Raw genomic sequence first — 23,976 nt, 5'->3', positions numbered from 1 at the left:
GAAACTTAATACTTTACCAAATCTAAAATGTTTTTAGATTCATAAGATCATCTGGGCCTTTATTTTAAGATGCTCTAAGATAGCAGAAAACACTGCCAAACTGTGACACATTCATAAAATTCATCTTTTTCATTCACCAGAAAATGTACTCCACAAAAATTAGTATAAAGTACAGAGAGCCTAAGATTCATTGGTCTGCCTCAGCTTGGGGCCAGAGCTATGGAGTTGGCCACCTATAGACTAAGACCTATAAAACCAAGAGTCAAATAAACTTTGTTTTTGAGGAAAAGATTTCATTGTTTAGTAACCATTGTAGATTGCATAATACTTTGATTTCTATTTCTGGTTTTCCTTTTTAAGGGAAGGATTGTCATTTCTAGAAAGGTAATGGCAGTATTTTGGTTTGTTTGGATAAGAGAAATGTATCTTTAGGAAAAGCTTTGCACTTTCCTAGAGTTGAAGATTGCAAGTGGTTCTCAAAATACAGGCCCCAGGCCAGCATCACCTGGGAAATTGTTAAGACTGCAGATTGTCAGACCTACCAGTTCTAAAAACCGGCCAGTTGGTTCTGGCCCTCATGGTAATGGTGGACCCTGGGAACTTGATGATTAGAGGAATGAATTTGAGTGACGGAAGTAGGAATACATAGGCAGAACCTTTACTGGGGCCTCACCTAGGAAGGGAGTTACAGATCCAACAAGTGTCAGCCTTTCTTACTAGAACAAAATGGGGAGGGGGGGTTCCCCCTGTACTGGGAATGGAAGCCAGGGGTGCTTTACCTCTGAGCCACACCCCCAGTCCTTCTTATTTTTTGAAACTGGGGTAGTTTCTGAGGCTGGCCTTGAACCTTGCTCCTCCTGCCTCAGGCTCCTGAGTTCCTAGGATTATTAGTGTGTGCCTTTTCTCCTAACAAAGTGGGACCTTTTAGTGGCTGTCAGATTATGAGCAAAGGCCCAGGAGTGCATTTGCTGCTATCCTGCTGAAGCCTATGAACTACCTAAGAACTACTAACTATTCATTTGGTCCTTTAAAGTGAAGTAAATAGTGAGAAACTTGGAATAAACCAAATCATTTTGGGCAGGGGGGATTTAATCCAGGGCCATTTACCACTGAGCTATATCTCCAGCTCTTCTTATTTTTTATTTTGAGACAAGTATTCTAAGTTGCATAGGGCCTTGGTAAGTTGCTGAGACTGGCCTTGAACTTGAAATCCTCCTGTCTCAGCCTTCTGAGCTGCTGGATTATAGGGTTTTGCCACCAGGCCCTGCTCATACCTGTCTCATAGTATCTTCCCAGTAGTCTGGAAAATTTATCCTAAGTTATTTTCTAAATCTAATGTTTACTAGAAGTGGAATTTTTTTCCTCTTTGCAGTTGAACCTTTGTAGAACTGTTTGCCAAAATTCAAAGAAAATATTTTGCCAACTGATGTCGTTTTTGCATAAATCAACTGGTTTAGAGCCCAATGTTGCAACAGAGAGCGTGGGTAAACTTTTGAAATTGATAGAACTAAACAACAATTCTAAAGATTTACCCTCTACTGATTTTTCCTGTCAGCCCTTTTATTTCAGGTTTTTCATAAGCTAGAAATATCTGACTTTTGTGTTCTTTTAAAAGTATATAGGTCTGCTAAGTAATTCAAGGCCTAAAAAAAGAAATGTAGACATGGTTTTTGACCACTCAGAATTAAATGTCTAAAATAACACTTGAAATAAAAAGGCTTCAGGTTGATAAGACTTAAGTTTTTAAAAATATTTTAATGTTAACGTGTGTATATTTTTAAATTTTGTTCAGTTTTTGCACTATTGGGAATTGAACCCACTAAGCTATATCCTCCTACCCCTTTTTTATATTTTATTTTAAAACAGGGTCTTGCTAAAGTTGCTGGGGCTGGCCTCAAACTTGCAGATTTTTCTGCTTCAGCCTCCTGAGTTGCTGGGTTTTCAGGTGTATACCACCAATCACAACCAGTTATCTCTTTTGTCAGATGGTGAAATTTTTTTCTAGAGTCTAGGAAGAAATTTAGTGTTACTCAGCTTGGGAAGAGGGAAATTTTGAAACTTTTTTGTCTTGGATATCCAGAATTTAAATTTTCGTAACTAGTGGTTCTTTTAAATTTCTATGTATAATTGTTTTTTACGCTAACAAATTGACCTACAATTTAAAATATTTTTTTTATTACTGTCTGTGTTCATTGTAGCTATTCTATCTAGACAAATATAAAGTTAACTTGGGAGCGTCAACCAGTTTGGTAAAACTTAGAAAGCATATTGTGCTCCAAAGACCCAATTTATTTTTTTACATAAGCTCTTTTGAAATGTTAGCCAGTTCTCAGAACCATCGTAATGTGATACATAAATTGAGGTTTGAAGGAAAGTTTGGGATTAAAAACCAAAAACTAGAAATGTCATGTTATGTAAACATATTAGCAGTTACAATCTAAATAATTAGACCATAAAAAACTTAAGACTTGTAGTTGTATAAACTGAACATAAAGTTTATTACTCATTGGGGCATCAGCAATCAAATATAAGAATCTTCCTTTATTACCATAACATCTAAATCTAATAAAGCAATCAGTTTTCTCGATTATTATTATTTTTTTTTTTTTTTGCTTTAACTGAATTTTAATACTTCTAGAAAAAAATTTAAGGTTAGCCAACACCAAGCTGAGTGTTATGTAAAGAAAAAAAACAACCTTTACACGTTTAAGGGTACTGGATTGCATTGGCTCACAGGTCAACTTGAACAATTAAATGAAATGAACTCTACTAGAGAAGTCGGTGCCATGAGAGCTTCTCTAGTTTCTCCCTGACTTGGCTTCAGCAAAGTTAAGTTTTGTGCAAGTAAGTTTTCTTTTGTGTTGCCCAAAGATTGCTTCTGGGAACAACAGAGCAAGTGTAACTCAACATACAGGTGACATGGAGGTACTATTCCTTCCAGTCCAGAGACCTGCTGTGCCAGGTCCACATAAGGGAGAAGTATTGCACTTGCTACCATCATATGAAGGCTCCTGCTGTAGTGCCAGCTAGTTTGGCATCTTCTGGACAGAAAGCCTCTATCTACTTCTGAGCTGATCTCTGTAAGGAAACTGTGATTTCACACATTTCATTTTACAACTTTTTGGCCTTAGTCATCTCACCAAGAAATCTATGTGTTTTTGGTTAGCTCCCAGGTAAAATCTCAAGTTTCTTGTGTTAAAAGTAGATGTACCCCTTTCTTCTAATGCTCTGGGTGGCTAGTCTGAGTCCGTGACTAGGAACTTGCATTATGCCATTCAGGAATGGAGATGGTACTGAAGGCAGGAACTAGTTACAGCCTTAAGATAAGACTTGTGGTAGGTGGGTTGGGGAAGACAATCTAACTCACTTGAGGGAAAATGTAGCTTCCCCCTGGATAACTTTTTATGCTCATAAACCCTAAAGAGGATTAAAAATGAGAAAAATCCCCAAAAAGACTTCTCTGGTTCACAGGTTGTGATTCACTGAGGGAATAGGAATAAACACTCAGAATACAACTTTCTTAACCCTGGAGTTGGCACTGTTCCCACAGCATCCAGTCCCTTCGATTATTAAAAGTTGGAAGTGATGAAGTTGTTGATGCAGTTTGAGTCCTTATTTTTTTAATTGTCTTGTAAATGTGAGACAAGAATCAAAAACTACTTAGACTTGAGGTATTTTGTGAATAATGGCAGCTCATTTCTTTGAGGGAATTATTTTTAAAGTAAGTAATCACATTTCCTCCTGTTTTTAGGAAGAAGTAAACATCCCCAGTAGGCGGGTTCTAGTTACTGGTGCCACTGGGCTTCTTGGCAGAGCTGTGTACAAAGAATTTCAGCAGAATAATTGGCATACTGTTGGTTGTGGTTTTAGAAGAGCAAGACCAAAATTTGAACAGGTTAATCTGTTGGATTCTAATGCAGTTCATCACATCATTCATGAATTTCAGGTATGGTTGTCTGTTTATTTAAACAAACATGAATTAAGAATTTTCTGGATGATACAGAAAATATACTTGCTCTGGAAAAAAAAAAAAGATGTACTTGAAAGCTGTAATGTATTAAGGAGCTACAGTATATAGTGCAATTTATTGTAGCATGTCAAAGGTATATGTAATTATTAAAAATTTTAGGCTGAGACAGGTTGGCAAAGACAAATACAAGCTTTTCATAAAATTCTTATTTGTGAGTGACTTCTAAGTAAGACTTTTTGAAAAATGTTTTTATATGTATACGTGGAGCCGCCTACATCAGAATCATTTGGGAAACATGTTCTTAGGTCTCATTCCCTGAGATTGTAACTCAGGAAATCATCTTTCATGGGGTCCAGGATGTTGCATTTGAAGAAGCACCCTAGATTGTGCACTCACAGGCGTGGAAGCACTCAAAGATTATGCCTCCTTAAGTGATTGTTGAGGAGTAAGCTCGATATGTAATCCCCTGCCTCTGTCGCTTGCCTTGTCAGATCTTAGCTTTTGCTCAGCTCCTCTGGCAACTAGGTGCCTTTTCTCTAAGAGGACCTTTTATGGACCTTTGTCACATTATAATGAAATACTCTTTACATACGTCTTTTCCACTGGATTATGAAATTCTTGGTCTTCCCAAAATGTCTGTTTTTTAGGTGGCAGTCTGAATGTGCAACTAGGAGTACATACTTGTGCATATTTATTTTCATTAGGTGATTAGTCAAAAAAAAAAAAAATTGGAATTTAATTTGCAATTGATAGTCTCCCTTTGTCATAAATGTATTAAATATTTAGGCCTCCCATTCAAGTTGGGAGATTAAATTTATTCTGATAGATTTAAATTCTGTTTCTACACAGTTGGGAGAGTTTTTCTTCACATTTTTGTCTAGGGATTACAGAATTGCTCTTTTTGTGGGCTTATATGTGTATTTTGAGGTTTGAACTTTGGGACAAATAAGGAAATATGACAGGACTACATTAACAGTGATTAGTTTGTTCTTAGTTGAAGGAGTATTGATTTAAGGAACATTTTTCTCTAATTTACTCTAGGAAAGCTGTAATTCCTCCATTTTATTCCATTTTGGGTTAAAAATACATTAATGCTTAACTTCCAGCCTCATGTCATAGTACACTGTGCAGCAGAGAGAAGACCAGATGTTGTAGAGAATCAGCCAGATGCTGCTTCTCAACTTAATGTGGATGCTTCTGGGAATTTAGCTAAGGAAGCAGGTAATGATGACTTTATAAAATCTTCGTCAATTATTAAATCATCACTGAGTTTTTAAAGATTAAAGTTTTGTAGACCAGTTATAAGAGATTTGCAATATTGCACAGAACACACTGTTCTAAATTCCACCGAAAAGTAATGTGTTGTAAAAGACTTAATAGATTCATTTTTTTCTCTTTTCTTTTGTAGCTACAATTGGAGCATTTCTCATTTATATTAGTTCAGATTATGTATTTGATGGAACAGATCCACCTTACAGGGAGGAAGACATACCAAGTCCCCTAAATTTGTATGGTAAAACAAAATTAGAAGGAGAAAAGGCAGTCCTGGAGAACAACTTAGGTAAGACAGTTCTCTTTTGCCCCTGATTAGAGTTTTACAGAGTGATTTCTTTTTCTAGGAGAGACATGTTTATTTTTGTTTTTTAAATCAAGGAATATAAATCACTAGAGAAAAAAAAAAGGAGACTATAGTTAATAAAGAAAAACAAGAATTTTTAAAAATCCTAAAGGATTTGTGCATCCTAGCTTTTCCCTTCACTATCAGTGTAGGCCTGTACATCTTTAACTTTTTTGTTCTCTTTTGAGGTATTAGGAATTGAACCCTGGGGCATACTGCTACTGAGTTACAAGAGTTACATCCCCAGTCGCCCTTGCCTATTTTTCCCCACTCTTTTTTTTTTGGGGGGGGGTGGAGCAGGGTCTCGCCTAATTGCTGAGGCTGACCTGTATCTTGTGATCTTCCTACTCCCTAGTCACTGGTATTATAGGTGTGCACCACCATGCCCAGCTCATCTTTGTAATTTGTGTATTCTACTTTGAATAAAATGTTCTTTATTGCCTTTTTTCTTGTAATCTGGTTTCCAATCAGTATTATTCATTGCATTTTCTGTCCCATAGGTTTTATTTTTAGTGATTATAATAGTATAGAACTTGGGGGCCAGGGCAGTGGTACACACTTGTAATCCCAGCAACTCAGAGGCTGAGGCAGAAGATCACAAATCAGAGGCCAGCTTCAACAACTTAGCAAAACCTTTCTCAGAATAAAATATAATAAAGGACTGGGGTGTAGCTTAATGGTAAAAACATCGTGGGTTCAATTTCTAGTACAGATAAAATAATAATGTAGAAGTCCTATAAACATCTCAAGTGACAAAAGTGTTCATAGTATTCAGGATCATGTTTGTTGGCATGATGACAGGTGAGCTGTTATTTTGGTGTATTTTTGTTAAAAGGCAAGTTTATTTCGATACTCCTTAAATCCAGACATTGTTCTTATATCAAAACTTAGGAAACAATCAGTGGGTTTTAAAATATCTGTTTATATTAATCTCTAGGAGCTGCTGTTTTGAGAATTCCTGTTCTGTATGGGGAAGTTGAAAAGCTTGAAGAAAGTGCTGTGACAGTCATGTTTGATAAAGTGCAGTTCAGCAACAAGTCAGCTAACATGGACCACTGGCAGCAGAGGTTTCCCACACATGTCAAAGATGTGGCTACTGTGTGTCGGCAGCTGGCAGAGAAGAGAATGCTGGTGAGTCTTTGGAAGGAAGGGTTCCTAACATCCATCTTAATAAAGATTTACTTTGTCCTTTCCTTGCTTAAACTTTCATAGCTATACTTGGAGTGTCAGAGTGAAACTTAAAAGTGCTTTTTTAAAACTAGGAGATCAAAAAAATAGTCAGCAGATAATATACAATATTCATAAAGGATGAAAATATTCTCTTTTTTTTTTTATTTCTAACATACTTCTAGACCTCATTTTTTTTATTGCAAGGTGACATAAAATTTGTAGTTCTTTAGGTAACAAACTAATCACCTAGTTCCCCCCCCCCTCTCTTTTTGGTACTAGAAATTGAACCCAGCTCTTATTTTGAGACAGGGTTTTGCTGAGTTGCTAGGGCCTTGCTGAGTTACTGAGGTTGGCTTTGAACCCATGACCCTCCTGCCTCAGCCTTCTGAGCTACTAGGATTACAGTGTGATGATTTCAGTAGGTTTGTTTTTTTTTTTTTTTTTTTAACCACCATATATGTAGTACCAGCCAGATGTGGTGGTGCACACCTCTAAATAGGGATTTAGTCATTTTAGCCATGTTGAGAATAATTGACTGGGCATGGTGGTGCGTGTCTGTAATCCCAGTGATTTGGGAGTCTGAGGCAGGCATATCACAGATTTGAGCAGTGCTGGCAACTTATCAAGACCCTGTCTCAGAAAATGAGAAAGGGCTGTGGGTGTAGCTCAGTGATAAAGTGCCCCTTGAATTAGTCTCCAGTGCCGCCTTAAAAAAAAGTTTGTACTTTGTTGTTTGAATAGGAGTGAATTTTAAATATATGAGAAAGTTGGCACTAAATGGAAGGTCTGTAGGATTAGGGACAGATTTATGGTGTTAATACCGCAGTTCATTATATATACATAAATGTATACATATTTTGACTGGTCTATTAAAAAAAATATTTAATTAGCTTATCTTGAAAAATGGTTCTATTAAGTTTGGTTTTATCTTTTTAGAATAATTTAAAGTACACATTGACTTTCCATAAAAATGTTTTAATTTTCAGGATTCTTATTGGCATTTATTATTTCAGAAAAATTGTTGACTACATTTTAGAAAAAATTCGTGTGTGCTTAGCTGGTAATATTTATAGGAGTTTGATTTTAGATAATTGTGGAAAGCATTCCAGAAAATCTATGTTGCATTTTAGTTCTTGGATCTTTTAAATTAGCTTTTTTGTTAAACCTATCATGCCATTCAAAAGTCTGAAACTATTTTGAATTTTTTGCTCCTTGTTCATAGGACCCATCAATTAAGGGAACCTTTCACTGGTCTGGTAATGAACAGATGACCAAGTATGAAATGGCATGTGCAATTGCAGATGCCTTCAACCTCCCCAGCAGTCACTTAAGACCTGTAAGTATTTGTAAATTCCTGACTCCTTAAAAGTCCAAAATCCTCACTGTAGTGTGTATTATTGATAAGTGGTTTGTTGTTGTTTTAGATAACTTCATTTCCTAGTACTAATGAGAGTGAACTTTGCTCATGTTTTCAGTGTGTAGTAGTATTTTTCTCTTAATTGTCTGTTGAAAAAAAAATTACGAGTATTGATGTTAAAGGAAAGTATATCACCTCGATGGCATTTATTTTTCCAGAGATGATACAGATGTATTTTCCTGAACTAAATGCAAAATGAAATATGAACATAAAGTCTAAAGATGGGGTCCTTCCCTTACTAACAGTGGTTTTGCTCTCTCCTTAAAGATCACTGACAGTCCAGTCATAGGAGCTCAACGTCCACGCAATGCTCAGCTTGACTGCTCCAAATTGGAGACCTTGGGCATTGGCCAGCGAACGCCATTTCGAATTGGAATCAAGGAGTCACTCTGGCCTTTCCTCATTGACAAGAGATGGAGACAGACAGTCTTTCACTAGTTTGTGTTATTTTTTTTTAAAGTATATAGTATGTGGCACTTTTTAAAGAAAAAAGGAAATAGTTTTGTATGGGTACTCTTTAATTGTGACTCTTACAATCTTTCAGGTAAATGATGCTCTTGCACTAGTGAAATTGTCTAAACTATAGGGCAATGATGCTTTGTTTAGTGATTTTTTTTTTTGTTTATCATTTTTGTTCTGGCTTAATTTGTGGTTTGAGTAAATAAAATTATGATTCTTAAATATTTGAGAGCCAGGATGAAACAGATCTGCTGTAGATTTATTTTGGATGAAATGCATTGTTCATTGCTACAACTTCGTGTTTTCAGGTTTTTTTTTTTTTTAAGCTGTTGACTCTTGTATGTTGATTGTTTTAAAGTGTGAAGTCATACAAAAAATCATTGGTGTTCATTATTTGCTTTGCTTGAGCTCAGATCAAAATATTTGAAGAAAGAAACTTTATTTTTGCAACCTAAGTACAGTTTTTATGCTTGAGATACTTCAATGTTATGTATATGGAAACTTCTACAGCTTGATGCCTCCTGCTTTCCTACCTGTATGGTGAGCGCTTGAGAGAGGGTGTGTGTGTATTTTTAAATATAAATATAGAACTGTTCTTTTCACCCCATGTTGCTAAGTGGTATTTCATATATGTGGTTATAATAATAGATCTTGTAATTCTTTTGACCACTCATGAATAATAAATATGTACTGCTGGCATGTAATGCTTAGTTTTATTGTATTCTTTCTAAATGTAGGATCTAAACTAATTGTTCTTTTGTTTTTCTAACTTTTTTTTTAAATTACATTCTTATGTAATATCTGATGCATACAAAAAATAGTTTATATATGTTGAGAGAAAGCACACCAATAAATTAAACACTGAAGAAACCACCACTGGAGATCTACAATGTGAGTTACTGTCTACTTGTACCAACTGAATAAAAATAACTGATCTTTTATATATTTATAAAGAATAGACCTTTAAGATGCAGAGTTGGAATATGTTGTAAATTGCCATGTAATTTTCAGGTGACCTTGGCCTGGATAGTATTTAAATTCTTAGTAAGGGAATGCGGGAAGGTATATTAACTCCTGTGACTTGGCTGCTTCTATTCAGTGGTCAGTACAGATATTATAATTTTACTTTTGGAGTATTCTTTCCCCCGATTGTTTTATTTCTGTCATTGGACACACTGTTCTGACTTCCTGATTTATTTACAGTTTGGGGATTAAAGTGGATCAGACTTGGGTATTTGATTAAAATAGCAATTCCCAGATCCCATTTATATTTTGGAATTAACTGGGGAAATCTTACTGATAGTGATTTCTTAACCCTGGACCCACTGAAATAGAATTTTGGAAATTGAGGCCTACTCAGAATCTAGGCGTTGTTTGTTTTTAACTAGGGATTGAACCCATGGGCCCTTAACCACTGAGCCATATCCCCAGACCTTTTTATAATTACATTATTTTGAGACAGGCTCTTCCTAAGTTGCTTAGGGCATTGCTAAGTTGCTGAGACTAGCTTTGAACTCACAATCATCCTTCCTTTGGTGTTGGGATTACAGGCATGTGCCTCTGCACCCAGCCTCATCTAGTTTTCAACCTTTTGTGGGTGCTTCTAAGGTAACCAGTGTAACACTGCATTTGGCAAACACTAAATAAATTTAAGTTGCTGCATATCATATAGTGCAAATTTCAAAAATTTCAGAGAATAGAAACCTCTTTTCTATCCATCCATTTTCCATCTGTGCAAGAAACTGATGTAAATCAGTCCCTGCATGTTTCAAGAGGTGCTTTGCATATACAAGAATATATTCAGATAATGTATGTGTGTTCGTACTCTCCCCATCCCTCTTCACAAGAATGGCATGATGTGTTTTGCCACCTTTTATTTTTCTGTATCATAAAGAGTCTTTTAAAACCCCATTTTGAAATGTCAGTCTTACAGAAAAGTTGCCATAAGTACAGGAACCTTTATTCCCTTTGGTCTTTCATATGTCAGATGTTATATACGTGGATCTTATTTTTTCCCTGAACTTTTAAGTTGAAGTCATGGTGCCTCATTACTCAGTGTATATACTTCAGTGTGTGTTTTCTAAGAATAGAACTGCACTTACACATAAATCATTTAAAAAAAATTAACTTTGATTCAATACAGTGTAGACCCCCCATTCAAATTTCATTAGGTAACCTAGTAATGTCCTTTATAGGGCTGTCAGTTCCAGAATCACTCATGGCATTTGTTGCCATGTTGCATTAGCTTCGATCTCGAGTTCTTTGATCTTGACATCTCCCTGCATAAGAAGCCAGAAAGTTCATATTGGTAACTTCCAATTCCAGTCTTATCCTCAGGGTTTATTTTAGCTTCCCTCTTTGCATATTTGTAGCTCCTTTCTCTTACAGAAACCTATCTCCCATTATTCTCAATGTATTTATTTTCCCAACTCATCTGTAAGACCCAACAAATCTTAAGTCCACCCCCACTCAACTCACAGGTATCCACAAGGCAGCTGAACATTCCTAGACTCCCTGATGCCAGTGGCTATGCAGACCCCTGTACTTGACCCAGAGCCCATGGCACATTGCACTAACAGCCACACAGGCCAATAGGTACCAACAAAGCACCAAAAGGAGGAGCTAAGTATTCTTTTGATTATTCCATTATGTCAATAAGCAAATCCAATTTAATCATTATGTAACTGTGCTTTAGGCTACAGAATCCTAAGAGCATGCTTTGAATGAGCTGTGTAAAGCTTTCACATTTGTCAGACTTCGTTCTGTGCGTACATTTCTGATATACATTTGAGGTATGCGTACACATCCCAAATGTATATCAGTCTTCAGGATAAGACCAGAAGGAAAGGAGTGGGCACAGTGGTGCACACCTGTAAATAATCTCAGCAACATGACTGAGAAAGGAGGAACACAAGTTCAAGTCCAACCTGGGCAATTTAGTGAGACCCTCACTCAAAAAGGACGGGATTTTTTTTTCCAGAAAAAAAGTCATTACTATTATAGGAAAGCAGCTCACGATAGTGTGTCTGAATATGTGAGGGTCATAGCATCTTAAGCATTTCTCAGTCCGTATGCTTGAAACACTGTCATATTGGGGTCTAAATTAAGTCTTTGAAAAATAAGTCATTTTCTTAACAATATGACAGGTTTTAATTCAAGTCAGGCTGGTCATGAGTTTTTTGACTTGAAGGCAACATTTTATATACATTTATATATGTGTGTGTGTGTATGTATATATGTACATACACAAGAAATTATTGAATCTGGGTTTGAATGTGGTTCTACCAGGTGCTGGTAGCAAATGTATAAGTCATCTTCATGTTGTTATAACAAAATACCTGAGGCAGTTAACTTGAAGTCTATTTTGACTCATTGTTCTGAAGTTTCTAGTCCAGGATTAGGTGGCTCCATATCTTTGGTCCTCTGGCAAGAGCAGCATGCTATATCAAGAGAGCTTGTGTAGCGAATCACTTATATCATGAGCCAGAAAGCAGAAATAAAAACAGAAAGCTATGTAGTTCACCATCCCTTGTAAGGGCTTGTCCCCCATGACTTAAGGACCTCCTGCTAGGCTCCACCTCCTAAAAGTCCCACCACCTGTCTACCACCCCTTTTAAATATGGACATTTGGGGGACATTCAACAGCCAAGCTATAGCAGCAAGTTACTTCTACTTTATGAGCTTCAAGGTGTTTTTTTTTTTTTTTTTTTTTAAAGAGTTAAATGAATATCTCCTATTTTTGCAGACCTATTCCTATTGTAGAAATTCTTGGAACAGAGGTATTTGCAAATGTGGCTGTGAAATTCCCAAATGTAAAGATGAGGTTTTGGGAGGAGGTGCTATGCTTGTTATCATCAGTATTACCTTCACTTTTAGTCAAAAGACACTGGTTAAAAATAAAAAAAAAAATTAAAAAAATTTAAAAAATAAGATTATTAGTGGTTTTGTTTGTGATTTAAAAGCTATTTTCTAAATTTTCTGCAATAAGTCTACTTTTAATATTCTGGAAACAAATTTGAAAGATTGCAAAAATCAAAATAATTATTTTTGCAATGTCTTTTGCCTAATAACTTCTGAAAATTCTGTATTTTGCCACAGAAATGGTAAAGTTCTTGAATTTATATGCATACAATTTTATCTCTGGAAATTGGAAACATTCAAATTCATGTATTGCAAATGATTTCTATAGAAAGATGGCTTTGAAACTGCTGAGCTCTACTTAAAATTGTTCTGCTTTCCATAGTCCCTACCTTGATTCTAATTGATAACATATCCTATCTAATTTATAACATTGGACAATTCTAACTTTTTTGCCAGTTTGTTATAAAACTCAAAAATATGTGGCTTTAAAATGTAAATTTGATATAAAGGCTTCAAAATATTCTGATGTGAGATGTTAAAACTTATCCATGATAATTCAAGCACATTGGCAGTTTGGAGTGCTGGGAGTAATTATTTGTTCTACACTATCACCCCAGGCTTTAAATGCTTAGTACCCATTATGTCCTCAGAAAATTAAAAATGTTTTAATTGTTCTGGTTTTCAGAGATGTTCTTCCATAGTTTGGATTCATACTGAAATTAGAGGATGAGGAATGAATGATGGAAAAGCATGCTATATGACACCGTATGAATTTTCTGACATCCTTTATCTTTTGGATAACATGTCTTCTCAGTAATATGAGGGATTTTGATCATTCCTAATGACAGCTAAAAACCTCTTAATTTCTTTTGATAACCCATTACAGATCCATTATGTGTGATTTACATAAGTCTGCCAAACTTGGTATGATCTCTAGCTAAAGAAGAGTTTATCAAACCTAGGCTATTTCTTTTATTTAAAACCTTGAGTAGTTAGTAAGCTGGTAAGAATGTGAGGGGATGATAACATACACTGTTGGTGGAACTGCAAAATGGTACAGCCACTTTGGAAAGCAGGAGATTCCTTGAAAGACTAGGAATGGAACTGTCATATGACCCAGCTATCCCACTCCTCAGTATTTATACAAAAGAACTAAAATCAACATACTGTATTGATACATACAAACCAACATTTATAGCAGCAGAATCTACAATAGCCACATTGTAGAACCAGCCTAGGTGTCCTCAGTAGACAGCTGGATATAGAAAATGTTGCATACATATGCAACGGAGTTTTACTCAGCCATAAAAAAGAACGAAATTATGTCATTTGCTGGTAAATGGATGGAACTGGAGAATATCGTGCTGAGTGAAATAAGTCAGACTCCAAAAGTCAAAGTTTGAATGTTTTATATGCAGAAGATAAAAATATGGAATTTTTTTTAAAAGGTGAGGGGATCTCATGAAAATACAAGGGAGAACAGTGGAGTAAAGCAAGGGGAATGAGAAGAAGAAGAGATAAGAAAGGGGAGGGACAGCAGAATGAAATTAACCAAAATGTGTCACACTGAATTCTTTTATGTATAACTATAAAGCACTGATTGAAAATAGATCAGTAAAAAGGTATTAAAATGTGAACTGTGCTGAATGGATTGGTTTCATTTCAACCTTAGACTTTTTTAAAAAACAGTTTTTATTGTGAAGAGAATAACAGGAAAAAAGTGCATAAACGTAGGTACAGTTTATATTGTAGGTACAATATAAATTCTCGTACCACCCAGGTTAAGAAGTAGAACTTCATGAATACCTTAGAAGCTTCCCGTATACTTTTCCCCTAGTTTGTGTGTATTAGGGTTGGAGAGAGAGAGAGAGAAACCAAGTGTGTGTGTGTGTCTTGTAAGGAATTGGCTCACAGGATTATGGAGGCTAGCAAGTCTAAAATCTGCAGGGTGGGACAGCAGCCTGGAGAATTAGGGGAGCTGATTTTCCAGCTCAAGTTAAAAACTGATGTTGGGCGGTTTTCAAGATGGCGGCCTAGAGGGTGGCTGCATTACGTGTTGCTCCAGAACTCAGGATTCAAGAGAGGAGATATTGAGACGCTTGGGACCAACTCAAAGTAGCCGGGTGACTCTCACCCCCTGGGGGGGCATCCCGGATGGGACGGGGGTCCCGGAACGCAGGAAACTTTGTGAAGTAGAACTGCCGGCGAGACGCCCCTCCCCCCGCTGGAGCGCCATAGAGGAGGCAGCTCGGCACAGCGCTGGGACTCGGAGCAGCCACTGGGGCTCCGGCGGCTGCCCGGGGGAGGAGTGGCGGGGAGAACTGTGTGGACTCAGGACACCGGGGCCTGCCCTGAGGAGGAGGAGAGGAGCGTGGCCACTTGGATTCGGAGAGACTGCGCCAGAGCTGCAGGCGGTTGCCAGAGGAGAAGCCGCGCGGCGAGCTGTTTGGAATCAGAACGACGCTTCTGAACCCCGGGGCCTGCCCTGAGGACAAGGAGGAAGAGGAGCGGCCGCTTGGATTCGGGTGACTATACGGGAACTACAGGCGGTTGCCAGAGAAGGGGCTGCGTGGCGAGCTGTTTGGACCCTGACCACTTCTGAACCCCGGGGCCTGCCCGGAGGAGTAGGAGAAGGAGGAGAAGGAGCTCGGCGGGTCCTTTGGACTCGCAGTGACTGCATTAGCGCTCCAGGCGGCTGCTCAGAGGAGAAGGCGAGTGGTGAGTTGTTTGGTCTTAAAGTGACAGCTCCTGAACACAGGGGGGCTGCCTGGAGGAGAAGCGTGGTGGGACGCTTGGTCTTGAGGGACCACACCAGAGCTCCGGGCGGTTGCCCAGAGGACCCGTGCAGCGGGTCACGTGGATTCAGAGCCACTCAGAGGGACTGCTCCTGAACACCCGGGGGGTTATCTGGAGAAGGAGGAGGAACGGGCAGGGTCACTTCGACTCGGAGTGATTGATTGCCCCGGGCTACGGGTGGTTGGTGGGAGGAGGAGGCACGAAGTGAGTTTCTTGGACTCCTAGTGACCGCACCGGCATACTGGGCGGCTGTCTGGAGGAAGAGACCTGTGGCGGGTCTCTGGGACTCAGAGCGATTGTTCGGGGCCACAGGTGGCTGCTCAGAGGAGGGGCCACGCAGCCAGGCGATTAGGTGCAGAACAGGGTCCCAGGATCTAGGAGGCTTCTGGGTGGAAGAGCCGCACAGAGACAGGCTTAGGGCAGAGCGAAGGTTCCAGGCCTATGGGCAAATTCTCTGAGGAGGGGCAGCCTAAGGAGATTCATCTGCGAAGGGTGAGGCTCCCAGGCCCAGGAGGTAGGGCCGGGCCCCTGGAAACTTTGCAGAGGAAGGCAGCCCAGCCCAGGCAGTAGCTGTAAATTGAGGGGAACCTCTAGGAGGAAACTGACCAGCGAGACCTCCCCACCGGGTGAGTCTTCCCTGCTGGGTGAGGTTTCCCACAAGGACGGTAAAACCAGAGGCTCAGGCCCAAACAGGCCTTGCCTCAGCCCACAGCCTAGGTCCCCTTTGGATGACCATAGGTCAACAAGTGGAGGCACCTCTGCCCACTAGCAGGGAATATACCCCACCTGAAGGCCACCACTCCTAGAGAGGCAGCTTCCTTGTGGAGCACCGCATTATCAACCTCCTCCAAGATTTCAGCCTACTGAAGGCTAAGAGGGGAATATATATAGAAATCTTCAGGGTCATTGTAAATCAACAGAGGAAATCTGCAATATCTCAGCGGTCCACTGATATCTGAACAACATGAGAAAACAAGGAAAGAAAATGCTGCAAACAAATCTAGATGTTACATCAATAAAACCCAATGACAGCATGGCAGAAGAAATCACAGAAAAGGAGTTCAGAATGTACATAATTAAAATGATCAGAGAAGCAAACGAGGAGATGAAAGAGCAAATGCAAGCATTGAATGATGAGATGAAAGAGCAAATGCAAGCATTGATTGATCGCACCAGTCGACAGTTAAAAGAGCAAATACAGGAAGCAAAAGATCATTTCAATAAAGAGTTAGAGATATTGAAAAAAAACCAAACAGAAATCCTTGACATGAAGGAAACAATAAACCAAATCAAGAACTCCATAGAAAGCATATCCAATAGGATAGAACACCTGGAAGACAGAACCTCAGACATTGAAGACAAAATATTTAACCTTGAAAACAAAGCTGAACAAACAGAGAAGATGGTAAGAAATCATGAGCAGAATCTACAAGAACTATGGGATATCATGAAAAGGCCAAATTTAAGAATTATTGGGATTGAGGAAGGCCTAGAGAAACAAGCCAAAGGAATGAACAACCTATTCAATGAAATAATATCAGAAAATTTCCCAAATCTGAAGAATGAAATGGAAAATCAAGTTCAAGAGGCTTACAGGACTCCAAATACACAAAATTACAACAGACCCACACCAAGGCACATTATAATGAAAATACCTAACATACAAAATAAAGACAGAATTTTAAAGGCTGTGAGAGAAAAGAACCAAATTACATTCAGGGGGAAACCAATACGCATATCAGCAGATTTTTCAATCCAGACCCTAAAAGCTAGAAGGTCCTGGAACAACATTTTTCAAGCCCTGAAAGAAAATGGATGCCAACCAAGAATCTTATACCCAGCAAAACTTACCTTCAAATTTGACGATGAAATAAAATCCTTCCATGATAAACAAAAGCTAAAAGAATTTACAAAAAGAAAGCCAGCATTACAGAACATTCTCAACAAAATATTCCATGAGGAAGAGATGAAAAACAAAGAAGCAAATCAGCAAAGGGAGGAACTATCCTAAAGGAATTGTCAAATAAAGGAGGAAACAAGTTGTGTCAAACAAATAAATAAACAAAATTTTAAAAATGAACCAAATGACCGGGAAACCAAATCATTTCTCTATAATAACCCTGAACGTTAATGGCCTGAATTCATCAATCAAAAGACATAGACTGGCAGACTGGATTAAAAAGAAAGATCCAACAATATGTTGCCTGCAAGAGACTCACCTCATAGAAAAAGATACCCATAGATTAAAGGTGAAAGGATGGGGAAAAACATACCATGCACATGGACTCAGCAAAAAAGCTGGAGTATCCATCCTCATTTCCGATAATGTGGACTTCAAGCCAAAGTTAGTCAGAAGGGATAAAGAAGGTCATTTCATACTGCTTAAGGGAAGCATAAATCAGCAAGATATAACAATCATAAACATCTATGCCCCAAACAGTGGCTCATCTATGTATGTCAAACAAATCCTTCTCAATTTCAGAAACCAAATAGACCACAACACAATAATACTAGGTGATTTTAACACGCCGCTCTCACCACTGGACAGATCTTCCAGACAAAAATTGAGCAAAGAAACCATAGATCTCAACAACACAATCAATAATTTAGACTTAACGGACATTTATAGAATATACCATCCAACCAAGAGTGAATACACTTTCTTCTCAGCAGCACATGGATCCTTCTCTAAAATAGACCATATATTATGCCACAAAGCTAATGTTAGCAAATACAAGAAGATAGAGACACTAGCATGTATTCTATCAGATCATAATGGATTGAAGTTAGAAATAAATGAAAGAGTAAAACACAGAAACTATTCCAACATCTGGACATTAAACAATATGCTATTATATGATGAATGGATAACAGAAGATATTAGGAAGGAAATTAAAAAATTCTTAGAGGTAAATGAGAACAAAGAAACATCATATCAAAACCTCTGGGACACTATGAAAGCAGTACTTAGAGGGAAATTTATTTCATGGAGCGCATTTAATAAAAGAAGTAAAACTCAACAAATAAACAACCTAACACTACAGCTCAAAGCCTTAGAAAAAGAAGAACAGAACAGCACCAAAAGTAGTAGAAGACAGGAAATTGTTAAACTCAGAGCTGAAATCAATGAAATTGAAACAAAAGAAACAATACAAAAAATTGACAAAATAAATAGTTGGTTCTTCGAAAAAATAAACAAAATTGATAAACCTTTAGCCACACTAACAAAGAGAAGACGAGAGAAAACCCAAATCACTAAAATTCGGAATGAACAAGGAAATATCACTACAGACAGGATGGAAATACAAAACATAATTAGAAGCTATTTTGAAAATCTATACTCCAACAAAATAGAAAATTTCGAAGACATCAACAGGTTTCTAGAGACATATGAATTGCCTAAACTGAATGAGGAGGACATAAACAATTTAAATAGACCAATTTCAAGTACTGAAATAGAAGAAGTCATCAAAAGCCTACCAACAAAGAAAAGTCCGGGACCAGATGGGTTCTCAGCCGAATTCTACAAAACCTTTAAGGAAGAGCTCATTCCAATACTTCTCAAAGTATTCCATAAAATAGAAGAGGAGGGAACCCTCCCAAACTCATTCTATGAAGCCAATATCACACTGATACCTAAACCAGACAGAGACTCATCAAGGAAAGAAAATTTCAGACCAATATCCTTAATGAACATCGACGCAAAAATTCTCAACAAAATTTTAGCAAATCGCATACAAAAACATATTAAAAAGATAGTGCACCATGATCAAGTGGGTTTCATCCAAGGGATGCAAGGTTGGTTCAACATCAGGAAATCAATAAACGTAATTCACCATATTAATAGACTTAAAGTCAAGAATCACATGATTATTTCAATAGATGCAGAAAAAGCATTTGATAAAATACAGCACCCCTTCATGCTCAAAACACTAGAAAAAATAGGGATAGTGGGAACATTCCTTAATATTGTAAAGGCCATTTATGCTAAGCCCATGGCTAATATCATTCTAAATGGTGAAAAACTGAAAGCATTCCCCCTAAAAACTGGAACAAGGCAGGGATGCCCTCTTTCACCACTTCTATTCAACATCGTTCTTGAGACTCTGGCCAGAGCAATTAGACAAACCAAAGAAATTAAAGGGATACGAATTGGAAAAGAAGAACTCAAACTATCCCTGTTCGCTGATGACATGATTATATATTTAGAGGAACCTGGAAATTCCACCAGAAAACTCTTAGAACTCATAAGTGATTTCAGTAAAGTAGCAGGTTACAAGATCAATGCCCATAAATCCAACGCATTTTTATACATAAGTGATGAATCTTCAGAAAGAGAAATTAGGAAAACTACCCCATTCACAATAGCCTCGAAAAAAATAAAATACTTGGGAATCAATCTCACAAAAGAGGTGAAAGACCTCTACAATGAGAACTATACAACACTAAAGAAAGAAATTAAAGAACACCTTAGAAGATGGAAAGATCTTCCATGTTCTTGGATAGGAAGAATTAATATTGTCAAAATGGCCATACTACCTAAAGTGCTATACAAATTCAATGCAATTCCAATTAAAATCCCAATGACGTACCTTACAGAAATAGAGCAGGCAATTATGAAATTCATCTGGAAGAATAAGAAACCCAGAATAGCTAAAGCAATCCTTAGCAGGAAGAGTGAAACAGGGGGTATTGCAATACCAGATCTTCAACTCTACTACAAAGCAATAGTAACAAAAACGGCATGGTATTGGTACCAAAATAGAAAGGTAGATCAATGGTACAGAATAGAGGACACGGACACAAACCCAAATAAATACAATTTTCTCATACTAGACAAAGGGGCCAAAAATATGCAATGGAGAAAAGATAGCCTCTTCAACAAATGGTGCTGGGAGAATTGGAAATCCTTATGCAACAGAATGAAACTAAACCCATATCTCTCACCATGCACGAAACTAAACTCAAAATGGATTAAGGACCTCGGAATCAGACCAGAGACCCTGCAGATTATAGAAGAAAAAGTAGGTCCAAATCTTCATCTTGTTGGTCTAGGACCAGACTTCCTTAACAGGACTCCCATAGCACAAGAAATAAAAGCTAGAATCAACCACTGGGATAGATTCAAACTAAAAAGCTTTCTCTCAGCAAAGGAAACTATCAGCAACGCGAAGAAAGAGCCTACAGAGTGGGAGAATATCTTTGCCAATCATACTTCAGATAGAGCACTAATCTCCAGAATCTATAAAGAACTCAAAAAACTCTACACCAAGAATGCAAATAATCCAGTCAACAAATGGGCTAAGGAAATGAATAGACACTTCACAGAAGAAGATCTACAAGCAATCAACAAACATATGGAAAAATGTTCAACATCTCTAGTAATAAGAGAAATGCAAATCAAAACCACCCTAAGGTTCCATCTCACCCCAATTAGAATGGCGATTATCAAGAATACGAGCAACAACAGGTGTTGGCGAGGATGTGGGGAGAAAGGTACACTCATACACTGCTGGTGGGGCTGCAAATTAGTGCAGCCGCTATGGAAAGCAGTGTGGAGATTCCTTAGAAAACTTGGAATGGAACCACCATTTGACCCAGCTATCCCACTCCTTGGCCTATACCCAAAGGACTTAAAATCTGCATACTACAGAAATACAGCCACATCAATGTTCATAGCTGCTCAATTCACAATAGCCAGACTGTGGAACCAACCTAGATGCCCTTCAATTGATGAGTGGATAAAGAAACTGTGGTATATATATACTATGGAATATTACTCAGCCATAAAGAATGATAAAATTATGGCATTTGCAGGCAAATGGATGAAATTGGAGAATATCATGCTAAGTGAGATAAGCCAATCTCAAAAAGCCAAAGGACGAATGATATCGCTAATAAGTGGAGGTTGACACATAATGGGGGGGAGGGAAGGGTTAGAGTTAGGGTTAGGGAGGGGGGCAAGTATGGAGGAAGGAACTACTGTATAGAGGGTAAAGAGGGGTGGGAGGGGTGGGGGGAAGGGAAAAAAATAACAGAATGAATCAAACAACATTGCTCTATGTAAATTTATGATTACACAAATGGTATGCCTTTACGCCATGTACAGAGAAACAACATGTATCCCATTTGTTTACAATAAAAAAAAAAAAAAAAAAAAAAAAAAAAAAAAAAAAACTGATGTTGAATGTTACATCCAAAGGCAGTCTGCTGGAGAATTCTTTCTTCCTTATGGAAGGCCAATGTTTTTGTTCTACTTAGACCTGAAACTGATGAGACCCGTCAGAGGGCAGTCTGTTGATTAAAATGTTAATATCCAAAATACACAGAAACTCCCAGAATAGTATTTGACCAAATATCTGGATATCCTGTGACCCAAACAAATTGTCAAATGTGGCATAAAATTAACCATCATAATGTGTCTCTCTTCCTAGAGGTGACTATTTCTGCCCCTCCCCGTCTTATACTTTGTAAAAAATGTGGTAAACCATATCTAACATGACCTTTGCCATGTCAACGACTTCAGAATGTACAGTTGGTAGGATAATACATTTACATTTTTATGCATCCAATATCCAGAATTCTTAATTTTGCAAAACCAAAACTTCATAATCGTTAACAAGAACCATTCCTTTCTTAAATTCCCTCGCTACTGACAGCTACCATCTTTCTGTCTCTGTTAGTAACTATTATAAATACCTCATATCTATATGAAGTCTGGTTTATTTCACTTGGCTTAATGTCCTCAAAGTTTATTCATATTGTAGCATATTTCAGAATTTCTTTTCAAACCCTAAATCATATTGCATTCTACATATATATCATATTTTAATGGATCTGTTGATAGACATTTGAGTTGCTTCTACCTATTTGGCCATTGTGAATAATGCTGCAGTGAATATGGATGTCAAATATCTCTTTGAGACTGTGCTTTCAGTTTTTCTGGGTAATACCCATAAGTGGAGTGGCTGGATCCTATGGTGATCTATTTCTGATTCTTCTGTGAAGCTGCTATATTGTTTTCCACCATGGCTGCACCATTTTACTTTTTTCACCAAAAGGGCTATAAGGTTTCCAGTATCTCTGTGTCTTTACCAATACTGGCTGTTCTCTTGTTTTTCTGATAGTAGCTACCTTAACAGGTGTGAGGCAATATTCAGACTTCTGTATTAGTATCTTCATTATTTTTACAGTTATTTACAATCTATGCATTTATTTCCCAGTGCACATTATTTAGTTTTAAAAAAACAGTTGCAAGCACACTTTTAACCAAGGAGAAAAGGGGCAGTATTTCCCCAGCTAAGTGACAGCTCGGAACATTAACTGCATGTCTGTGGCTTCGACTTTTCCTGAAAGTTTCCAGAGTTCCTTGGAAATCCAATGGCAAGGACATGAATGAGTCTTGGGAAAGCCGGGCCTAACAAGATGGTGCTTTGTGAAGGGATTGGATAGGCAGTGTAAGGAAAATGCAGCTCAGCTCGGGACCCGCGGCGATTCTAGCCGCCGCTGGGCACTCCCATCTCAGTTGCGGCTCAACAATAGCTCCCAGAAAAATGCACCAGGGACACAAGGCCTCACGCAAGAGACTTTATTATGCGGACAACTAGCGCGTCCACTCCGGGGTGAAAAGAAAGGAAAAGAGAAAGATGGCATGGATGCTTCTCCCAGATATTGGAATCTTCCGGGCTGGAAGGAACCAGTGGCAGAGGAGAATACTTGCAAGCTGACTGGTGAACCAATAGCTAGCTAGCATGTTAGGACAAATGTGGGAAGCAGGAAATGACTATAGCGGAGGCCGGAAATTCCTCTAACGTAAGAGGCGGGCAGAGCACAGATTGACAAGTGGTAGGGAGGCGGGATATCGGTTTTATATTAAGGCAGTGAGAGTGTTGTAAATGGAATTGGGTTGCTCTGTATTTTCTGCTTTTAAGCTACTTGTTACCTACCTCTGACCTTCGGGTTTGTCAGTGGTGAAGTAAGGATCCTATTCCAGGTGTCATGGCGTGGAGAACAGAGTGGGAATAGTAACCCGAGCCAGGCTCATCTAGCATTCTTAGCTTAAAAAAAAAAAAGAAAGAGAAGTGGTATTATGATTTGAACCTGGAATGTTCCACAAAGGCTCATGTGTTCCCAATATAGCAGTGTTCAGATATGGGGCTTTGGGGGCAGTAATTAGATCACGAGGACTGATCCTCTGATGGTGGAATAGACTACTTGGAGGTCCTGGAAACTCTAGGCAGCAGGGAAATGTTGTAGGAAGTAGGTCTCTGAGGACCAGCTCTGAAAGGGTATTTATTGTCTGCAGGCCCACTCGTCCACCCCTACCTGCTGACTCCTGGGTCCTGTGAGCAGAGTAGCTTTCTTCTTTCTTCTGCCACTTCCTTCCACCATGATGATCTGCCTCAGGCCCAATGGATCCAGGCAGGCATGGACTGAAGCCTCTGAAATGTGAGCTAAAATAAAGCCTTCCTCCTTTAAGTTCTCAGGTATTTTGGTCATAGCATGAAAAGCTGACTTCATGTAGGTGGTACAATGGTAAAAAGCCCTTCATTTCATTCTCTAGTCATTTTGTTCCAGTCTGGACTGGTTGATCTCCCTTCACAGCTGTCCAAAACTCCCTGTCTCTCTAATGGGTCTCCTGCTACCTATATTTTCTCTGTTTATCGTGCCTTCTCTTTTAGCTGC

General features: G+C 38.3%; 1 protein-coding gene across 4 annotated transcripts in view; it reads left to right on the top strand.

Annotated features, from left to right (window-relative positions):
• Positions 1-23,976, top strand: part of MAT2B (methionine adenosyltransferase 2 non-catalytic beta subunit) — a 483,564-nt gene that overhangs the window by 7,284 nt on the left and 452,304 nt on the right. For 2 of the 4 annotated variants that reach the window (XM_079145947.1, XM_079145946.1), the window contains exons 2-7: positions 3,752-3,946; positions 5,077-5,191; positions 5,379-5,531; positions 6,526-6,719; positions 7,981-8,094; positions 8,443-9,510. In XM_079145947.1, the coding sequence (XP_079002073.1) occupies positions 3,752-3,946; positions 5,077-5,191; positions 5,379-5,531; positions 6,526-6,719; positions 7,981-8,094; positions 8,443-8,613 (942 nt within the window). In that variant the 3' untranslated portion in view covers positions 8,614-9,510. Of the gene's footprint in view, positions 1-3,751; positions 3,947-5,076; positions 5,192-5,378; positions 5,532-6,525; positions 6,720-7,980; positions 8,095-8,442; positions 9,511-23,976 lie in introns of those variants that run through there. The other 2 variants (XR_013764810.1, XM_079145948.1) reach the window with 2 other exon arrangements.

The sequence above is a fragment of the Sciurus vulgaris genome (genome assembly GCF_902686455.1).
Source record: "Sciurus vulgaris genome assembly, chromosome: 6".
In the NCBI taxonomy this organism is placed as follows: Eukaryota; Metazoa; Chordata; class Mammalia; order Rodentia; family Sciuridae; genus Sciurus; species Sciurus vulgaris.
The sequence above is the reverse complement of the archived record's forward strand: the minus strand, read 5'-3'. Positions and strand labels throughout refer to the sequence as shown.